This window comes from Ischnura elegans, chromosome 3 (assembly GCF_921293095.1).
Source record: "Ischnura elegans chromosome 3, ioIscEleg1.1, whole genome shotgun sequence".
Lineage (NCBI taxonomy): Eukaryota > Metazoa > Arthropoda > Insecta > Odonata > Coenagrionidae > Ischnura > Ischnura elegans.
The window spans coordinates 64,206,773-64,225,771 of NC_060248.1; the positions used below are offsets into that span (position 1 = coordinate 64,206,773).

The 18,999-nt window shown below is 40.6% G+C and overlaps 1 protein-coding gene across 1 annotated transcript; it reads left to right on the top strand.

Annotated features, from left to right (window-relative positions):
* The first annotated feature begins 18,200 nt into the window (after positions 1–18,200).
* LOC124155932 lies at positions 18,201–18,918 on the top strand. The gene is made up of 3 exons (XM_046530159.1): positions 18,201–18,313; positions 18,385–18,480; positions 18,568–18,918. The coding sequence occupies exons 1-3, from the start codon at positions 18,281–18,283 to the stop codon at positions 18,763–18,765; spliced, it is 327 nt and encodes a 108-aa protein (XP_046386115.1). The 5' UTR covers positions 18,201–18,280; the 3' UTR covers positions 18,766–18,918.
* Positions 18,919–18,999: the final 81 nt, after the last annotated feature.

Sequence of the window (18,999 nt, forward strand, 5' to 3'; positions counted from 1 at the left end):
TGGTTGCTGCATGTCACCAGAAAGTTTCAGCGAAAATGCCGAAAAACTGGTATCAGCCCAGATACGATTAGAGAAAATCTCTTATTCCCAACACATAGTTGTGAATATTCATGAGTTAAGCAGTTGCTGAACGAACAAAGCCATTTGAAAATATTTATCTATCAAAAGAAAAACGTTTTGTAAGTTACTTTAAATTTTTTTATTTTTGTATCGTTTCTCTCTAGTTCATTTAGTGACCATAACGGTAAAAGTTCCAAAGAATAAACGATTTTATGACAAAGCGAAATCAGCTCACATAAGAGTGATTGAAATCTTGTTTATACTTGTTGACAAAGTATTAAATAATTGAAATGAGAGGACATCACATGAAAGCAGAAATTTTCTCAACTTGCGATCGATTTATTTAAAGTCCATCTTTTCTACTCTATCGGTAAGAAAGTGGTTTTTAACAACATTAATGATTTGAAGTATTTATTCTTAAGGGAGTAAATTTTTGAGAAGTTTTTTATCAACTCGTGTAATATTTTTACGACAGCAAAAAAGAGAGTATTCGCAATGCAGTTGTTTTTTTACCTCAAATTTCTGCCTTAAATTAGAAAAGCTTTCTATTGTTAATTTTTTTTAGGAAATGCAGGAATGAGATGAAGCTTTTTCCTGGAATTTCTAGGTCTTCACCCGGGATAAACTATTTAAGCCCTAACGTGAAAGCTTGAGTTAGTCCTTCTTTAGAATTTTGTATTGAAAATATACATGTGAGCAACATATTCTCTACGAAGTCAAAAAGTAGAAGCGTTGAAGTGACATAAGTTGAAAGTCTCGAGGTGACAAGATATTTTATTGCTGCCACGAAATGTCATGCGATCAATGAGGAGACGCTGACATTCAAAATATGGTTTTGTACCTCTGCGAGAGTTTTTCTTTTATTTTTTTTCGTCCACCATCGATTTTCTGACATGGAGTTTGAATCGTTAACAAGAAACTCATTTTTTTCGGACATCATTCTCTTTCGCGGCAGATTCCGTCTCTACCGTCTTCCCGAATTTGTGGGACGCTGAATCAATATCACGACCCTTCCCATCTACCCCAAAAGGCCCTCCGAATGAGGGGCTGGCATCGAGGCTAGCAGATTTATCCCGTCGACGTTCACATCATTTCTTGTCCCTTCATAAGGATACATTTGCCACCTTCGATCTCCCTGACATAAAGCGGATTTTCGACCAGCGCGCCGAGTGGTGCTAACGTTCCTCGATACTTTTCGACTCATACGGTTGACTCCGGCGAAAAGAGCTGGACACGAAGAGATAAGGTGGAAACTTTATTTTGCGCTCAACACATGCATATATATCCTCCCTTTTATATTATATTATTTATACCTATATCTATATCTATATATATAAAAGAAAGTCGAAAATCGTGTTAGTTAGAACACTTATAACTCGAGAACGGCTGCACCGATTTTAATGATATTATGGTCTTTGGATTCGTCTCATCCCCGGATAACATATACAACATTAAAAAATGTTTCATTAAAGGCATTAAAAAAGGAAAAGTTCACAAAAAAATTAATCTCTTTCTTAGTGATATGTTTTTAGGAGTTAGTAACGCAACAACAATTGATAAGTCGGTCAAAACTACAAATTAAATTATTTGTTTTGTTTTTACCAGTTTAATAACTGAAATTTGTAGCAATATAACATTTTAATTACTAAATATATTCAAAATATTGAAATTGTATTTTAAAAATTTAATTCGAGCTAATTGTAAGCCCTGTTCGAGTTGATACTTCACTACCGTGTTTGCTAACAAATCTCCAAGAATTTGGTCAATCGGTAATGTCCGTGTTCCTGTCGACTCCCTCCTCAGAGTAAGGATGGGACTCCCTCTCTCCTCCCTCACCACTATGAAGTGATGATTAAAGCGTAAGCTATTTATCTGAGATGCGGTAGTTGACATCACACACTCACTCTATATTTGCTATTCAGAATATTTTTGTTCGTTAATGTATAAATTAATAATTATCGTCGAGTAATTCAATTATAAAAATTAAATGACTTTTAAAAATATGCATTTCCAATTTTTCCGCCCCATGAAATCTGCCGGCGGGGCACGTGCCCCCTCTGCCCCGCCCTAATTCCGGGCCTGTCCTCCACGTAACATATACATGATACGCAATTGCTCCTATGCCCAGATGTTAAATACAGGGTGGGCATAAAGTCTTGCACTGACTAATAAACATTTATTACACAATGGCCGTTTGCCATGATAATTTAAATTTGATGCTGTTACATAGGTCAGTGTTACTAGTTTTTTTTAAAGACCACTTATGTTAGTTTTGCTTCTACGTGAGCCCCCTGGTAGCTCAGAGAATGTCAAAGCGGTATTCCAGTTCCCACCAGAACACATGTTACAGAAAACCTGGCGGGAACTGGAATACCCATTCCATATTCTACGAGTTACAAAGGGGACACACGTTGTAATCTACTAGGGTGAGTGGTCTTTGAAAAAAACTAGTAACACTGACCTACGTAATAGCATCACATTTTAAGTATTATGTTAAACGATTATTCTGTAATTAATTTTCATAATCAAGGCAAGACTCTATTCTCACCCTGTACATTCATCACGGCGAGGAGAGAGATTTGCGAGTAGTTGTTCACATCCTGTTAATATAGGTTAATAGTTAATATCCCTATAGTTCGAGGCAGGAAGGGCTTGTTAAACGTTTGCCCTCATCCACCTATTAATTTTACCTTTCTCTCGCGGTCCAACCGCAATACAATCGTAGAGGTAAAATATTTTTAGGCGAATAGCGCCATCGAATTTCTAGCTGAGCAAGATGCGCGGCGTAACCTTGAGAAAAGATGGAGAGGAAAGGCCGGGTGAAAGTTTTATATGGACCGCTACGTTGTATGGCACATAAATGTTTAGTGTGATGGGAAGGGCGGTGGACTGCAAGTTTATTATATATGAATGAGTTGCTAGAGTCCACCGTAAATATTACAGAAAGTGGAGAACCTGCAACGGTACGAGAGAAGAAGAGATTGATGGAAGAAGTTTAGAAGAAGCAAAACGAAAATAGAAAACGAAGCAATGAGGAAGAGAATGCCTCAGGCTGATAGAAGAACACGAAGTAGAGATATAGGTCACATGAGTACGGATGGACCCAAATAATCTATTGGATCATACTGCCTGGTGTAGTGGCGTATATCAATCCTCATTTTGGAGGGGTGGAGATGATTCCCTTACGTGAGAGATGAGAGCAATTCTAAAATTGTATATGCCGCAATCTCGAGCGTAACCTTAATGACAAGAAGCGATTGCACCTGACGGGAGACTTCAGGATTATTCGACACTTTAGTTATGCAATTTCGGCCCATCGGGTATGCCTCACACCAAGGGCGGATCCAAGATTTTTTTTCTTGGAGAGGCATAAGGGTCAGATAGGCAAATTATCTTCTCATATGTGGGATTAAAAACAAAATACAACAATAATGTACGAAATATACTCTCTACTTTTATATCAAATTTATAAATATGAAAAATTCATTAAGATAAATCGTACCATAAGGGCATTTTTCTTTTTTTTTCCCACTCAAGGTGTCCAGAACTTCATTGATATTTATTTTTGACACATGGTCTTGATGGATATGCATTGAAGCCAGTCCATTCAAACGATCTTATATCATTTTGCTGAGAAGATTTATCTAATCGGCATAAGGTGGAGAAAGATCGAGAGCTCAGGGTTTAGCTGTTTCTGCATTTGTATTTCGATCGTTTGGGGGGACACCTACCCCCGTGCCCCCTCCCCTAAATCCGCCTCTCCCTCCCATTAATTCTCCCGTGTTCTGTGGATAATAATGCTCACAGATGCTTACTTAAGATCATTGGCGTAACTATGGGGGGGGGGGGGATGAGAGGATAGATCCCCCCAAATCCTTAGAATATTTTATAGCATACTAATGCGTACCCTGCTGTGATGATTTCCCGCAGAAAGCGAGTGAAACACAAATTTTAAGTGTCAAAAAGGCGTAAAAATTATTTCGGTTTTCAAAAATGTTCCCGTTGCCTGGGGAGACGGGGGTGGAGTCGCCCCCAAGACCCCTTCATACCCCCTCAGAGCATATTCCTAGTTAATCCACTGCTTAAGACGATGATAGATCGACAATCATGGTAGGGACCATGATTAATGCAATGTTATGTTAACTCTTTTGTAATTAGGGCATCCCGTGATATTTGCATTTACATGCATGCGAGTTATAACAGATATCATAGAGTACCAATGCTCACCGCGACCATGCCCTCGATCACATGATACAGCAAACTAATTTAGACGACGAATCTTACTTTTTCTATAATTTCCTCTTTTCGGAAGTGGGCTCAGTAAATTATAAACCCCTCAGCTGTCTTGATTTCTACATAGCACTGAGAAAGATTGCCACTGTAGGTTACACCATACTAGAAAGGCATCCAGGGAGTAAGGCGTGAGACATAAAATAAACGAACCATTGAAGAGGTCCTACTCCATCGTGAAATGAATTGTTTTTCTTTTCACCAGAGCTAACTACTGGCTATTGTATTCTCCGGATAACTGGACTTGGCTGCCAGTCTGGGAAACCAATTTCTACCCTCCATTTTCTTTTTTTTTACCCAAATCGAAGTGTTCTATTCAATCAATGTGTATCAAATTGGTTCTATTCCGTTCTTAATATAAATGGATTGGTCAGGGAATACTGGTGGTAAGACGGCTACTGTCCTTCTGCGCAACCCGGGTAACTCTGCTGGGCCATTTAGCCGTTGAATCTCAATGGGCGTGTAATTTTTCCTGAAACAACCTGATTAAAAAAATCTGGGGAGAGGATTGTTTCGGAAAAGGGGTAAAATTAATTCTTCTCCTTCTTCGGAATGTTTTCGAAGGGAGTTGGAACCCTAAGCCCTCGCTTCGGCCTTGTTTACAGCGACACAAGTGTATCAATCGCAAAATAACTTGACATAAAACCATACGCTGTATGTTGAAGAAAAAAAATCATGCAGGAATCCAACTCCCGACCTTCTGGTTAGAAGAAGGGGAATTTACCCCGCCGCTAGTGAAATCGATAAGTTGTGGGTCTCTAATTTTTTTCTAAAAACCTAGGGTCCATCCCAAAATAAGCTCCAGCTATTAGTGACCAATTGCAATTAACGTGTTAAAAGCGCATTGATTTCGCATAAACGGCAAATACACCAGAAAGTTTTCCTAGTTTCAAGAGTCATAAAAATATACTTGTCAGTAAATCTGCATGTTTTTGTTACCATTCCGTTGTTCAATAATAAAATCATGTTGAAAGTGCAAACGACGAGTAAAAAAGAAAAAAATCAGTATTTGCCTAAATAAAACTCAAACTTCTCTCACGTTTGGGACGTGTAGCCATGCATTTGCATATTCAATCCCTTTATTCCTTTACAAAGATACGAAAACCGCTAACTAATAAACATTAAAAATAAAATTTGTGGAGGGATCATGACCCTCGTGACCCTCCCATCCCTCTAAATCCGCCACTGCATCGAGCAGTGGGGTAGCCAGGAATTTTGTTCGTGGGGGTTCCAAAACCAGAGAGGAATTTCAAAAAACAGGGTAATAACTAGAGGGTTTTTAACTAATTTTTAACACTTTTCATAATCAAAAAAACTTCAGTTTTCAAATAAATCTTTTGTAAATTAATGATTTTTCAATACTTAGTTTTCTTTTTTGAAGCAAGGTAATTGTGTTTTTATACTTCTGGGAGGAGGTAGTGTCCGGACCCCTCATCGCTACACCGCTGGTATCGAGGTGGGTTCGTTTGCCGGAGTTATACTGAGTACGCTATCTTCTGAACATTTCCTTGAGGTTTGAATTCTCCCTCCTCTTCCCCACGGCCTCGCTTGTAGCGAAGAGAGAAGATCAATGAAACCACTTTTGGTCATAAAAAATACATTCAGCAGAATCCATCGATCGAGCATGAAGGCCGGCTAAAGCTTAAGTGCTTTGGAATAAAACGGCTATTATATAGGGGGACAATTTAAAAGTAGGTGCGGAGCGGTAGGTCGCTTAGGTTCAGCCGGTCTCCACGAATCAATACTCACGAGGGAATATGTGAAACTGACGTCCAAGAATTTTATTCTGCTGTGCCTATGATCTGTCTCGCTTAACCCAATTGGGAAATATAGTTCCACCCTTTTCCCTAGCCTTTTCTCTAAAACCATATTATAGTAATCCCTCGTTCCACTGAGCAGTTTTCATTAAAACCCATAGTCTGTTATAGAGTGGATATTTTTTTAATCCTCTTAGTTTTTCCGCACGATTTGCAAACTTTCCGCGTGAAAGGGAAAGAAATTAATTGAAATCCATTATAAAAAGAGCTACATGCTAAGTGTCCTATTTGAGCAATTACGGCCATGCTAATAAAGTTATGAAGGACTAAAACGTTCTATTTCTTCCATTGATATAAGTTCTACCAAGTAAGCCTGACAACTAAAAATTTAATTTGGCCTTTGGTCTCGTCTTCATCTTGTCCAACTGAGTGTCTCCTCTCCTCGCCCACATAGAGAATTTCTCGGTCCCTTTTACATTCATGTCACACTGTACATCATCTCTAGACTCACAACGTTCAAGCCTGATGTCTATTCCATCCCCATTACTCAGGAACATTTTTCCGCTCGATAGCGTCGCAGAACATACAAGATAATCAATATTAATCTATTAGAATTTCACTCGATCAAGACTTCAGTTTTTACCAGGAATTGCACGCTCACTCAATAAGACCCAGAGCCTCGTTTCAACGCCCAGAAACTAAAAAAAAACTGAAAGATGCATTTATTGATTGAATGATAAGCAATTTATCGGGTAAAAATTTCTAAACTTTGTGCTAGAGAGCAAGCTTTCAATTATGTTTCACGGTGGAAACTTTACGGGTAATCAGTCTATACATATTAATTTTGTAGCGTATCAGTCTGTCTGCATTTTATGCAGTCACACTTTAGGGTGTCGTTCCAAGTGCTATAGGGATGGGGTTTGGTGCGTTCGACGCAGAATCTCTGCACGCACTTTTTCTACTTGGTCCCAGCGCTGCAGCTCGATATTGCGTAAAGTTGCGGGCAAAAAACGTGCAAAAACGGACCAAAAACAGTTTGCTCACAAAACGGGAGACAAACAGTAGCAAGCCACAATAAATTCCAGTCTTTCCACTGCAGTGGTTCTCCTTTGCAAAACTCTAACAACGGAGAGCCAGGCACTGGCTTGCCACAGTTGATTCCATGTCCCACAAACCTCCGTGGCCATTTCTTGCAATTGGCCCATGATACCAACAACCGTAACAACCGGTAGCCCAGGAAGATCAACCTGTGTGCATAGCACGTATGTACGAGGGCACTGCTAGTCAATAATGACGCAAACAAAATGTCAAGTATCTCATTAAACCTGCAAATTAGGGCGAGTAAAACTACACCAATGGTACATGCGAGCCACAATTCTGCAAGTATCTCCCGTCTAAATTATATTCTTACTTATAAGCATCCATGATGAGCATGAAAAAACGAATGGAAATCTTTGCGATACATTTTTCGTATTAAGAAAAAGAAGGTATTAATAAGACGGCGATGTTTCCCCCTGAAATGCAAAAGCTAAGTCAACGAATATTACAAAAGAGGATCCTCAAGTCGGCCTCTAAATGCTTTGTCACCCACCGCGCATTTAAATGGCTTCACAAAAGTCGCAATTAGCGTCGCTGACGGACAAAGTGATCCGAGTTCCACGAGGAAATAAGGTAGAATTAGCGGTTTTAACCGAAATGATGATTCTATCAAATTCATAAAAGCTCAATGATATTCCTCGCAATTACAAACACCAGGGTATACTGCAAATTATTAGAACAAAAGTGGATAGCAATGCACTCATCACTTCGCCGCGGACATTTTTGAAAACCAATAAAAGTGCGACCGAAGTTGCAACAGAAATTAGCCTTCCATGGGATGGATTTGGACCTCCTCTGTGCAATCCCCTTGCTCACAGTGCTGGACACTCCATATTCCACCACCACCCCCAGCCAGGGCCGATTCTAGACATTTTTATTGTGAAAGCGACAACATTTCGCCCACCCTCTCAAAAATAACCTGAGAGATAGTAGGGGTACATACATTTCAAAATTAATACGAATTCTTTAGGAATAAGGGTCGAGACTTAAATATCAGCGTGAACTTATAACGTGCATTTTCTTATATATTGAATGTGATATTTTTAGATCTTAAAAACCAATTAAATATAAAAATTCAGAGGAAAAAATGTAAATAGATCAGGATTAGTACAATATTAGTCAGCTTTCAAGAAATTCAACTATTTATTTACTCGACAAATGAAAAGAAGTGTACATTGAGAATACTCAAAAGAGATTCTTCTGGGGTATGGGTATACACTTCACGATATATCCTTACTTCTACGATAATTTTGTGGAGTAAATCATCCCTGACCCTTTAATCTCCTTGATCGATTAGTACTGAACATTGGACTCAGCGCTTAGACACCATCTTGTGCTTCGTGCCATACGCGGCAGTGTTCTTTGCTTACAGCTTCAACTGGCCCTGCCCCTGGCTCGACTTCTAAAGCTAGTTTCATAGTTCTTTCCCTCTTTAGACGTAGCGTCTAACCCCCACTCCTCAAGAGAATGCCACGAGTAAAAAGGACCGCAATACTAAAAAAAAAATAGATATCCTGCTATTTAAATTTCTTTACACCAGCATGGTTATACTTGTGGATTCATGAAGATAAATTAATTTTACGGGCTTAAATTTTGAAGAGAATAAAAAACTTTGGAACAAAAACTGCTAAAAATGCGTAAAACATTTAATATGCGCACCACTCTCTATTTTGTGCGAGAAATAGTATATATATTCAGTTTTTTTTAAACAATGCCGTCGTTTCCATTCTTCTCTCAAATTTTAACATATTTCTCTACTTGTCTGGAGCGTATATTTGTTGACTAATCTGGGACAAAAGTATTAAGCAACAAGTCTAATCTATAGTGCGAGAATCAATTACAAAGACAACAAAATCATACGATGTCAAAAAAATGAAAAATCTTCTTTTACCATGCAATATTTTCAAGGGACTAGAGCAAGCATATTCTTACATTGAAAATTCACACGTCGTTAAACGCTTTAACATCATGAAGTAGGTACTTTAAAGGCGACGATAAAAATGTCAGAAATGAGCGACCCTCACACGTAACCACAAACGTCATGTTCACTATTAAATGGACGGCATTGCAATTTGTTTATCCATTGGGCATACACTCACGAGCGACGCATGACCGGCTGATGCAAAGAGCATTACATTCAGATATGGGAACGATTATTATGGAAAATTAGGAATAAAAACATACAAACCGACAAAGGGGCTTCTTTTGTGATCATAAGTGCAAGCGGATGATGGCGATTTTTTCACGTACTCCGTAGAACGGAAACGGACGCAATGAAAGGTGTCGACGCCAGTAGACCATCACAATATGTCCTCCACCACGGCCCGCAGAACATAAATTGTCGCTCCAAAGCATGACAATGGGTAAAAATTAACCATGCTCGCATATTCAACGCATTGTTGACAGCCACGTGGTAGACTTCAATTTTTTATGGTGCACGACGCAAATTTGCCGACTTGGGAGAAACTATATAAATGTGACACAGACTATAAGGGCACTGAGTTAAAGAGTTGACGGACAAATTGACTACCAACCTCCGGCAACATGAAGTGGTGGTCGGCTGTGACTTCGCTGGCTTTGGTCGTATTGATGATGATTGTGGTAATGTACCTTTGAAAATATTTTACTATATTTGCATATATTATATTTTTCTTAGAAAGTTGGGCAAAATATTATGGGAAAACGGAAGAAGCAGTATGGGTAATAAAACGATAATAGAGTCGGTAAAAAATGAACGGCGACCCCCGCCAGGCAACGAGGGGCCCGGGTCACCTCACCTCAAAAATTGTCTTTAATCGCCGGTCGGTATTCAGTTACTCGTCTCACTGACATGATATTAATAATAGATCATTAACCTTAAGCAGATGCAGTTATTATATTTCAAAACTAGACAATAGTTTTCATTATTTTTTTTCATTTCTCTGAGGCTTTGGGGGAGATCTATGCCCCTTATCCCCACCATAGTTACGCCACTGAGAATGAGAGTTTGGGTAGTGTGTGAAAGGATGCTCAGTAAGCGAGGAATTTTCAGGAAGAGAGTGGGGTTCAAGGAGAGAGGGAAATATAATAGGCCTTATCCTGACCTGAAGAGAGAGATTCTATAAGACGAGAGGGACAGACTGGGATGAAAAGCTAAGTGCTCCATGTAAACCTACCCCTACTGGCAGGCCACAATAATTATATTTGATTCGGACTATTTTATCAGCTTTCTTGGCATGAAACGACTAGAATGAGGATCATAAGTAGGTACCATTGATTTCCAGAGGCAAGCATTTCCTGCCTTGTCAATTCATGAAATTCAAGATCTGAATTCATACTCAGGGAGGCAAAATCTTTGGCGGGGATAAAGGTCGCCATATTATAAATCAAAATGATCACGACAGCATGCTTTTAACTTTGTGCAGCCGCGGTAGACGCTCTGCCCACAGGAAAAATGTGGACTCTCACCACATGTACGTTACAAAACCAATTCACGAAAAAGGCTTCAATACGACGTAGCTACAATCATCCAAAATTGTACATTTAGCCGTTTCTTACATTCTAAAAAATGTAATATTGACATTGAAATTAACTGCTTTCTTGGCTTCCACTTCATCTAAGAAAGTTGAAAAAAAATATGTTTCTTCGGTTATTTCAGAGTCAATTTTTACTACAGGATCCACAAATGAGCATGAGATGAGCACTGAGGATTTACCGTCTATCACGCTGCCAATCCGAAATAATCAGCATTTCTCGAGTCACGCTAAACGCTTATGGCATTGGTGATGCAGAATCGACATGATACCCTCGGCTCCATTAGCGAACTGCAATATGGCTGGAGATTTTACTTTTTTGCGTGCGCTTGATGAAGGGACGGTTAAGATCACAGGGTGTACGGGAAGCCGAGGCAATGGACCTGTTGCTTTCTCTCCATTAAATGCAGCTGACCGAAACTCGAGGTGGTGGAATCAATGCTTGCCTGCATCAACCCCATTAAATGATTTCCTCCACGAAAGAAAACTAAAACTTGAGATCATTTATCACATTAGTACTGTCAAACAGATGATCCTAATTGAACTTTATAGTACTTCGTATTTTGTAGAGATTTTCATTTAACACCAACCGCCGTTTCGACAACTCAGCGTCATAGGCATGGTTCGCAAACTTATGGAAATAATATTAATGTTGATGGAGGCGGAGTGTGCATATGAAGACGCCTGCTGCAACTCCGGCGAAACTGCCGTCGCGAAGATGAATCGACGCGGAGTACCACCCGGAAATCTAGCTGCGCCTAATGGAAATCATAATTTTGTGAACCATGTGTCCTCCTGCCATTCAATATGATTTTTTTCTGCCAAATAACGCCTGAAGTAGTTTCTTTCCGATGATCCAAAGACTGAAAAACGCAAATACTGGCTTGTGCTTGATTATATTGGGACATAAATTTCAATAGATTACGGGAAAGATACTTTCCGAATCGGTTGAAAAAAGGAACAGATATTTTCCACTTGCGAACGGAATCCGGCAAGAAATTCAAAACGATGGCAACGGCGTTGTTCACTCAGACTCGGAATAGCAGTTCGTTCGAAGAACTCGGCAGATGGGAGGGAGAAATAAGTTACGACGGAACAAAATCTTTCTCATTCCGCCAATCTCTCAAATATTTAAAGTGAAATGTGGGAAGGATACCCCCCTACTTCTCATGAGTTGGTGACGTCAGCAGAGTTTCAGTTCTTTAAATCGTTCAGTGAGGACCGCTACTTGAGGGAAGGAATCACCAACAACAGTGTAAACATAGAAAAACCACGCAAGGTCCATGCACAAGGCCGAGGAGTATATGAGGAGCAGTTAAACGTTCGGCATGAACTCGTGATGTCATCAACACAGTTGCGAATGCATTAAGGTAGCCGTATTTACGTTTCGCTTAGTTCCAAAAGTGGGCCACGGTACAAAAGACGGCCAAATTAGGAATATTTAATTTTTTCAAATTCTATCACCATCGACTGCGATAAAAATTGTCGAATGAGCCAATAATTCCACATAATTCTAATGTAATTAAAGCTTACTTAGGGACATTTTTCTTCCAGATTCAAGGCAATATGGCCGTGGCGGATGATCATGAGGGGGCTAATGGGGAACTCGCTACCTCTATAGGTTCACCCCTGAAGGTGGGATTGCCGCTGAGGATGCTTCAAGGAGAGGCGGCCGCGGCAAAGAACGCGGGAACTCACGGTAGCAGAGGCTGCGGAGGGGGAAGACGGCAACAACCCCCACCCACGCCACCCGCAAGCAACAGTAAGTCACAGTGACTACATATTCGATAAAACCGGGAGTTAGAAGATGTTCATGTAGGCTTCCGCGGAGATTTTGACGGTAGGCAGTGATTCCACTGCCTACCGTCAAAGTTCTGCGTTGATACCGATTCTGCGTTAATCTAATTTCCTAGACAATATTTCGCTAACGTTCCAGTTGGCTTCCTCGGATCCACTGAACTGGCGATGCAGAATTTGGTCTCCTATTTACACACCCTGTTTAGCGCCTCCATGTGGAGGCGTGCTCTGATTGGTCTAAATCCTTGAAGACCCGTTTCCATGTGCTGACCAGGGGGGTAGCTATCCTCACGGTTGAAGTTTCTCGTTGTTTTTAGCTATTTCAATCGCCTCCCTGACGACCCTTGGGTAGTATCGGCCTCCTTTATTCAATCAAGTAGCGTTGTCGAAATCAATATCATGGGTAGGTCCACTCCAACAGTGATCAGCCACCGCTGACTCATGGAATTGTCTGTTTCTCTGCTCTTGGACTCGGCAATTCAGCGCTCTTAATGTCTGGCCGATATCGAAGTATCGTATTTGTATTTTATGTGGTAGATATCTTTTGGAAGGCGGTCGTTCGTATTGACGAGGATATTCGCCATTTTGGTAACGCATTTGAACCTTGTGGTGATGTTATGCTACCGGAGTGCTTTTTCCGTCGTTCCTGCGACGTTAGTTAAGGCCGCTTTACACGGTGAATGATCATTCGAAAGATCTTTAGAAATATCATTCGAATGACCATCATTCACCGTGTATTTAGAAGATATGTGTAGGATCCGGTAATGGGGCCGATAACTCAGAGCCGAAATTGCAATTAATTAAAAGCAATTTTGTAAATACGAGGTGTGTAAATTAAGTATTGTTTGATTTTACTCGGTGGAGAAAACTTGTGTGCCGAAATTTTAACCCTAGATAGCTGGTGCCATCGGAATCGGGTACCCAGGGCGGACCGCAAATGTCACACTCCTGAGGGACGGGATCCAAGTCAGAGACTTTTGCGCCCGCGCCTCTCAAGAGGGGAATGACTGATGAAGGAAAAAGGTGCAATCAATGTGTTTTCAAAATTTAGAGTTGTCCTCCTACTTTTTAATTTTTAAAGTAGGACCTGAGAGCTCCTGGTAATGCCCACTACTAAAACTACGCAGTCAGAGGCGGGGGAGTCTGAGGTGACTGGAGGCCCTTGGCTAGGCCTCATGATGGGGCCCTCCATACCGAGGGATCCGGGGGGTCCTCCCGCGGAAAAGTTTAGGAAATTGCATGCCCGGAAATGAATTTTGACGATATTATGGCTCATAATAACTATTTAAAAGAAAAAATAGCAAATTCTTAAGAAAAAATACAATGAAAAGTGATAATATCACGGATAATAAAGTTTAATGATGTATTATGGTTCCATTGTCTATTTAGTGAATTTTCCTTGAAACTGCACTGAAATATAAGAAACCTATGAAATAACCTTTTCGAATAGCCTTTTCAAAAAGCATAAGGTTCTCTCTTATCTTCTGATTTTATTTTCTTTATTTTTCATGAGATTTTTTTACGCTTAGTATGCTGTAAATAAAGCAACTAAAGAAAACGTATTATTTTCTAATTGCAAAAAAAAATTATTCAAGTAATCTGAGTCTTTTTTTATCACATCTTTCATGCACTCTTCACGATAGACGCGAGCGTTGTGGGGGCCCTCTAAGCTCGGGGCCCTCGGCGATCGTCGATCAGCCGACCCGGTCAGATCGCCCTTAGTCAGAGGTCATCAAGCGAAAGGTTATGGTGGGTCCCTCCCTCAGTCTCCGTCAACCACCCGTGTATTCATTTCCTCGCCTACCCGTTATTTGTACTCACGAATCATTCTTCGAATTTCACCCCGTCCTTAATTTCCCCACAAATTCTTCGATTCGCGTCAGCTTTACTTTCAGTTTCCGTCATAATGAAGTCTCGAATTGGTTTTGCCGAGGTCATTCATGTACTCAAAACGAGTCCTCACAAACAATTGTATTATCTCACCTCGCCGCTGTGGTTCATCGATTAGTACATCCATTAACTTTGCCCCCGCCATTAGATCCGCTGCTAGCTGAGGATGTGGCTAAACCACTATAAAAACTTTTGAAGGGTTTCCTCTGGCCATACATACCACTATGCATGTATGTTTTACTAGCAGGCCACCCGTCGTTGCTCGGGAAGGATAGTACCCAAAGGAATGGGAAACTTGGAACTTGGAATTCATGGACACACGGCGGGATTTTTGTTTTCATTTTGATCATGTCAAGAGGTGTGCCTACCCGTCAGGATATCCAACCGCATAATTTGTATGACGTGACGTAACAAACGGTAATGAAAAAATAACGCATAGGACGCGTCAGACGCAACCGAAAGTAGCGCTAGGAGGTTCAAGAGCATGAGATGCACTTATGTGCTAACTCGGAATCCGTGCCGTCCTCAGCCGGTGCGAAACAAATATATATATTATCCGAACGTAAATCGAAGATAAACAGAAATCTGCCAGCGAAACAATTATATAATATACAGAGTTAAAGTAAGATCTGATGATTTCCCGGCGTGTGCTGGTAGAGAAGGCTGCTCAGGTGCTCCGGGTAATCATCTCCATGCAGTGACATAACTATGGGGGGGATGAGGGGACAGATCCCCCCCAAAGCCTCGTAGAAATAAAAAAAATATTAATTCTACTGTCTAGTTTTGACATGCAATAACCACATATTCTTAAAGTTAAATCTTTAGTGCCTAAATGATGTAAAATTTATTTCCAGGCATGTCATTTTTCAAAATTTTCCCGGAACCCGTTACCTGGGGGGTAGCCATCCCATCCCCCCAAAGCATATTCCCAGTTACGCCACTGCTTCCATGGCTGCCGACGTTTCGGGACATGAGTCGTACTCCATTAACAGGGCTGAATACCGTGGCTTTTTGAGCTAGACACTTTATGAGCCACGAAAATCAGCCCTGACGATGGAGTACGACAAATACGTCGGCAGACATGGAGGTGATTACCCGGTGGATCACCCGAGCAGCTTTCGCTACAGAATGAAAGTTTGACGCGATCAAAGTTAACGTGGGCCCACGTACGACGGAGATGTACATTTGTCATGAAGGGAGTATCGATCAGTCTCGGCTAGCGCAGGTTTAACTGCGTGCGCGATCCATGTCCGCGCACTCGCTCTATGAGGAGGTCAAATATCTTCATAAGAAAGACGAATTAATGGTATCCCTACTTACCTGCTCCCATTCAAAAGGAAAACATTTATTCTGAAGATAGTGTCGACGACCCGACAGAAATTCCCACAATGCCAAGTAATAGTAATAATATGCACACAAAAAATTTACGGCACGATATTGTATTTGGAGGAGGCGACCGACAGCTTAGGTCATTTGCGCCATGAGGGAGAGGTATGGAAGGAAGGAGAAACCCGACGTCGGCATTAGCCTGCTCTTAATGAAAGTCGCCATGGGGACCACAGCTTAACGTCCCGTCCGACGGACGGAGAGGTGTGCTTGAAATGTCCTCCACAAACATTCAAGCAGGGATCGGACAGTCTCTGAATATTATCTGCCACCGCCGGGATTTGAACCCTAGTCCCCGGGGTGGGAAGCCAACACTCTAGCCACCACACCAACCCGATACCCACAAAATTTTATAAGTTCGATTTGATTTCAGGAATAACTATCATAATCTTAACTCTTTATCGAGTCGTACTGGTTAAGTGTTCAGAAAGATGAAAAGAGAGTAAAATATTATCCCATAATTAAATAGGGAATATATATCTATTTCGGATCTTGATATGCTACCGACGATGTCTAGACTACTACCTAAGACGCTAATATTTAAAGGTTAATACATAATACCGAATATTTGAACAAAAAGATAAAAGTTTGGGAAACATAGGTTTGGTGGAACCACAGGCATGTCTTACTATCACCGTTAACTGGTAACATAATTTAAATGGTAACCAGGATTTTTGAAATTAGTCATTGATACTGGAGCGGAGTCAAACACTATTTGCTGTTTCAACGGCATTAATCTCTCGAGAAGTATTTTCACTCTTGAGTATTATATGTTTGTTTTAAAATTTCAGGTACCGGCTAGATAAGACAGGATCAGCATCCAGAGGAAAATCCTGACTGTCCCAAAGGATATTGCTTTGGTGAATTCCTGTCACAAGTAGCGGAGTCTTGACTTCATTAGTAAAAATTGGTTTTACTTCTCATATGGAATAAAAAAACACATTCTAAAATAAATGTAAGGTGTTTTACTTAAAACTAAGAGCATAACTATGTATAAATTTCCCCTCCCGTTCCACGAAACAGCAATCCCCCAAAATTCCCACCTGCCCGGATATTGCAAACAGCTTGGGAGAATTTCTTTGTCCAGACTTCCGCAGTCTATGACCATAGGCGGATTCAGGGAGGGGTCATGTGGGCACGTGCCCCCCCCCTCCCAGACTCTTAAAAAATATGCAAGATTTTTTATACGTTCCCGTTATCATTGAGTTCGTTTTGTATTACGGGGTATCCTTGTGCCCACCCAGAACAAAATGCTGAATACGGCCTTGCTTGTGCCCCCCCCCCAGAAAGAAATCCTGGATCCGCCCCTGTCCATGACTGTACAGAAGTAAAGAGGCCGCAGCCAGAAATAAAAGACTTTCGGAGGGAGAGAGTTTATTGGGGGACGCGGTAGTACATTTCGGGGCAAGTGGAACATATTTCCTTAAAATTACTGGAGAATTGGAAGGGGTGGTTGAAACCTATGAGCCGACGCTGACTAAAGGCCTTTTAATAAGCCTTCAATTTATTATATAACTCAGAGGCGCAGCGAGGGGGGGTTTTGGGGGATAAACCCCCCCCCCCCAGAGATCAGAGAAATTTTTAAGTGTAATCCACTTCACTTAATTGGATTGATATTACTAATAGAATAGTGTAAGGATTATTAAAATATCCCTCAGCAAGCCGTAAAACTCACCATTTTCAACCATTTATATTAAAATTCCGCAATTTATTATTCTCGCACCAACATCTTATCCTGGTTGGTATACCATACCCCCACACACACCGGTATTAGTTGCACCCAAACATCCCCAGCCTTAAAATTCCTAGCTGCGCCCCTCTAACTTCCTCGGTCTTTACCCCATGTTTGTCAAGAAAACACAATCTATCTACCCCAACTTACCCTCCTTCGCAGCATCAGTCCATACGAATGTGCGACCAGTAAGGGTCACTTAATTCGAAGATTCCGGCAAAAAAAAACAAGCAGTTAACTCGAATGAATAATCTCTTTCTATGCAGCCTGAGTGGTGGATTAAGAGAGGAGCGGCCGTCCCAACCACTCGTAATTTCTGGAAAAATTGAAAATATAGTCATATTTACTGTGGATATCCAATGAAAGTTTGTATTTCACTAGCTTAACGTGAAATATTTTTAAATAATTTATTATTATTCACAAGCCACTTGTCGCACCATAGACGCATTATTGCTGAGAGATTGACACTTCCAATGCCCCGAGGAAAGTGACGAAACAACATCAATCCAGTTCTTTGTAGGCTCACCAAGGGGACTCCATTACTGCAATGTAAAATCTCCATTACTGTACTGTAAAACATTAATGAAATATTCGAGAGCCTCACATTCATTTTGAAAACCCCGCCTTTCATTTGTCATATGTTCGAAATTTACGCACGCCCCATTGGTGGCCAAAACCTGTACTACGTGAAACCCCGGTCGGAATATGGGTTCAAGTACGTAGACTGAAAGTGAAAAGAAAATTAGATAACTTTTGAAATGGAAGCAGCATTGGTCCATCTCGACGATTCTGTAAGTTACGCTAAACTTGTTAGCAACTAATTTCAGCATTCAGACACTAATTTATCCACTCTCTGCCTTAGATCCGCAGCACGGAAAATAAGCTGGATTCGATCAATGTACAGATCTCCGAATACGAAAATTTCTCCGCAGACAGCCAGTTTGGAGTACTTGAACAGGTATATTGATGTTGAATGTTTGGAATACTGCTCGAAAATGTTTACCGGTTTCTCTTATTGTGGGTTCTGTCCCTTTTTTATTGTTAGATATCACTGTTAAAATTGCTGCAGAGCGTAAGCGAAGTGAAGCGGGAATATGAAAAAATACGCAAAGAGATTATGGAGGTGCAGGCGCTGCAACATCAACTGGCCAACTCACTACAGTCGCAGGTGCAGCTTCTGCAAGGCCGCTCAAAAATGCTCAAAGAAAAAATACTGGATAAGATGAAAATAGAGAAAGTGTAATAAGATTTCTTGAGATTGCACTACACTCGCATTCCTTAATCCTTGATGTAGATTGTCTCTGTGAATCTCTAATCTCAAGGTAAAAATGCTCAAATTGTTATAATACTTAATAATGAATGTTTCCCTATAGTTTTATATCCATCATATCACTTTTTCTAAAGTGTTTCTAGTATTTGCTAAAGTTTGTCTACTTCCCTTTCATATTACAAGCGCACACATTTCGAGTTAAATAAC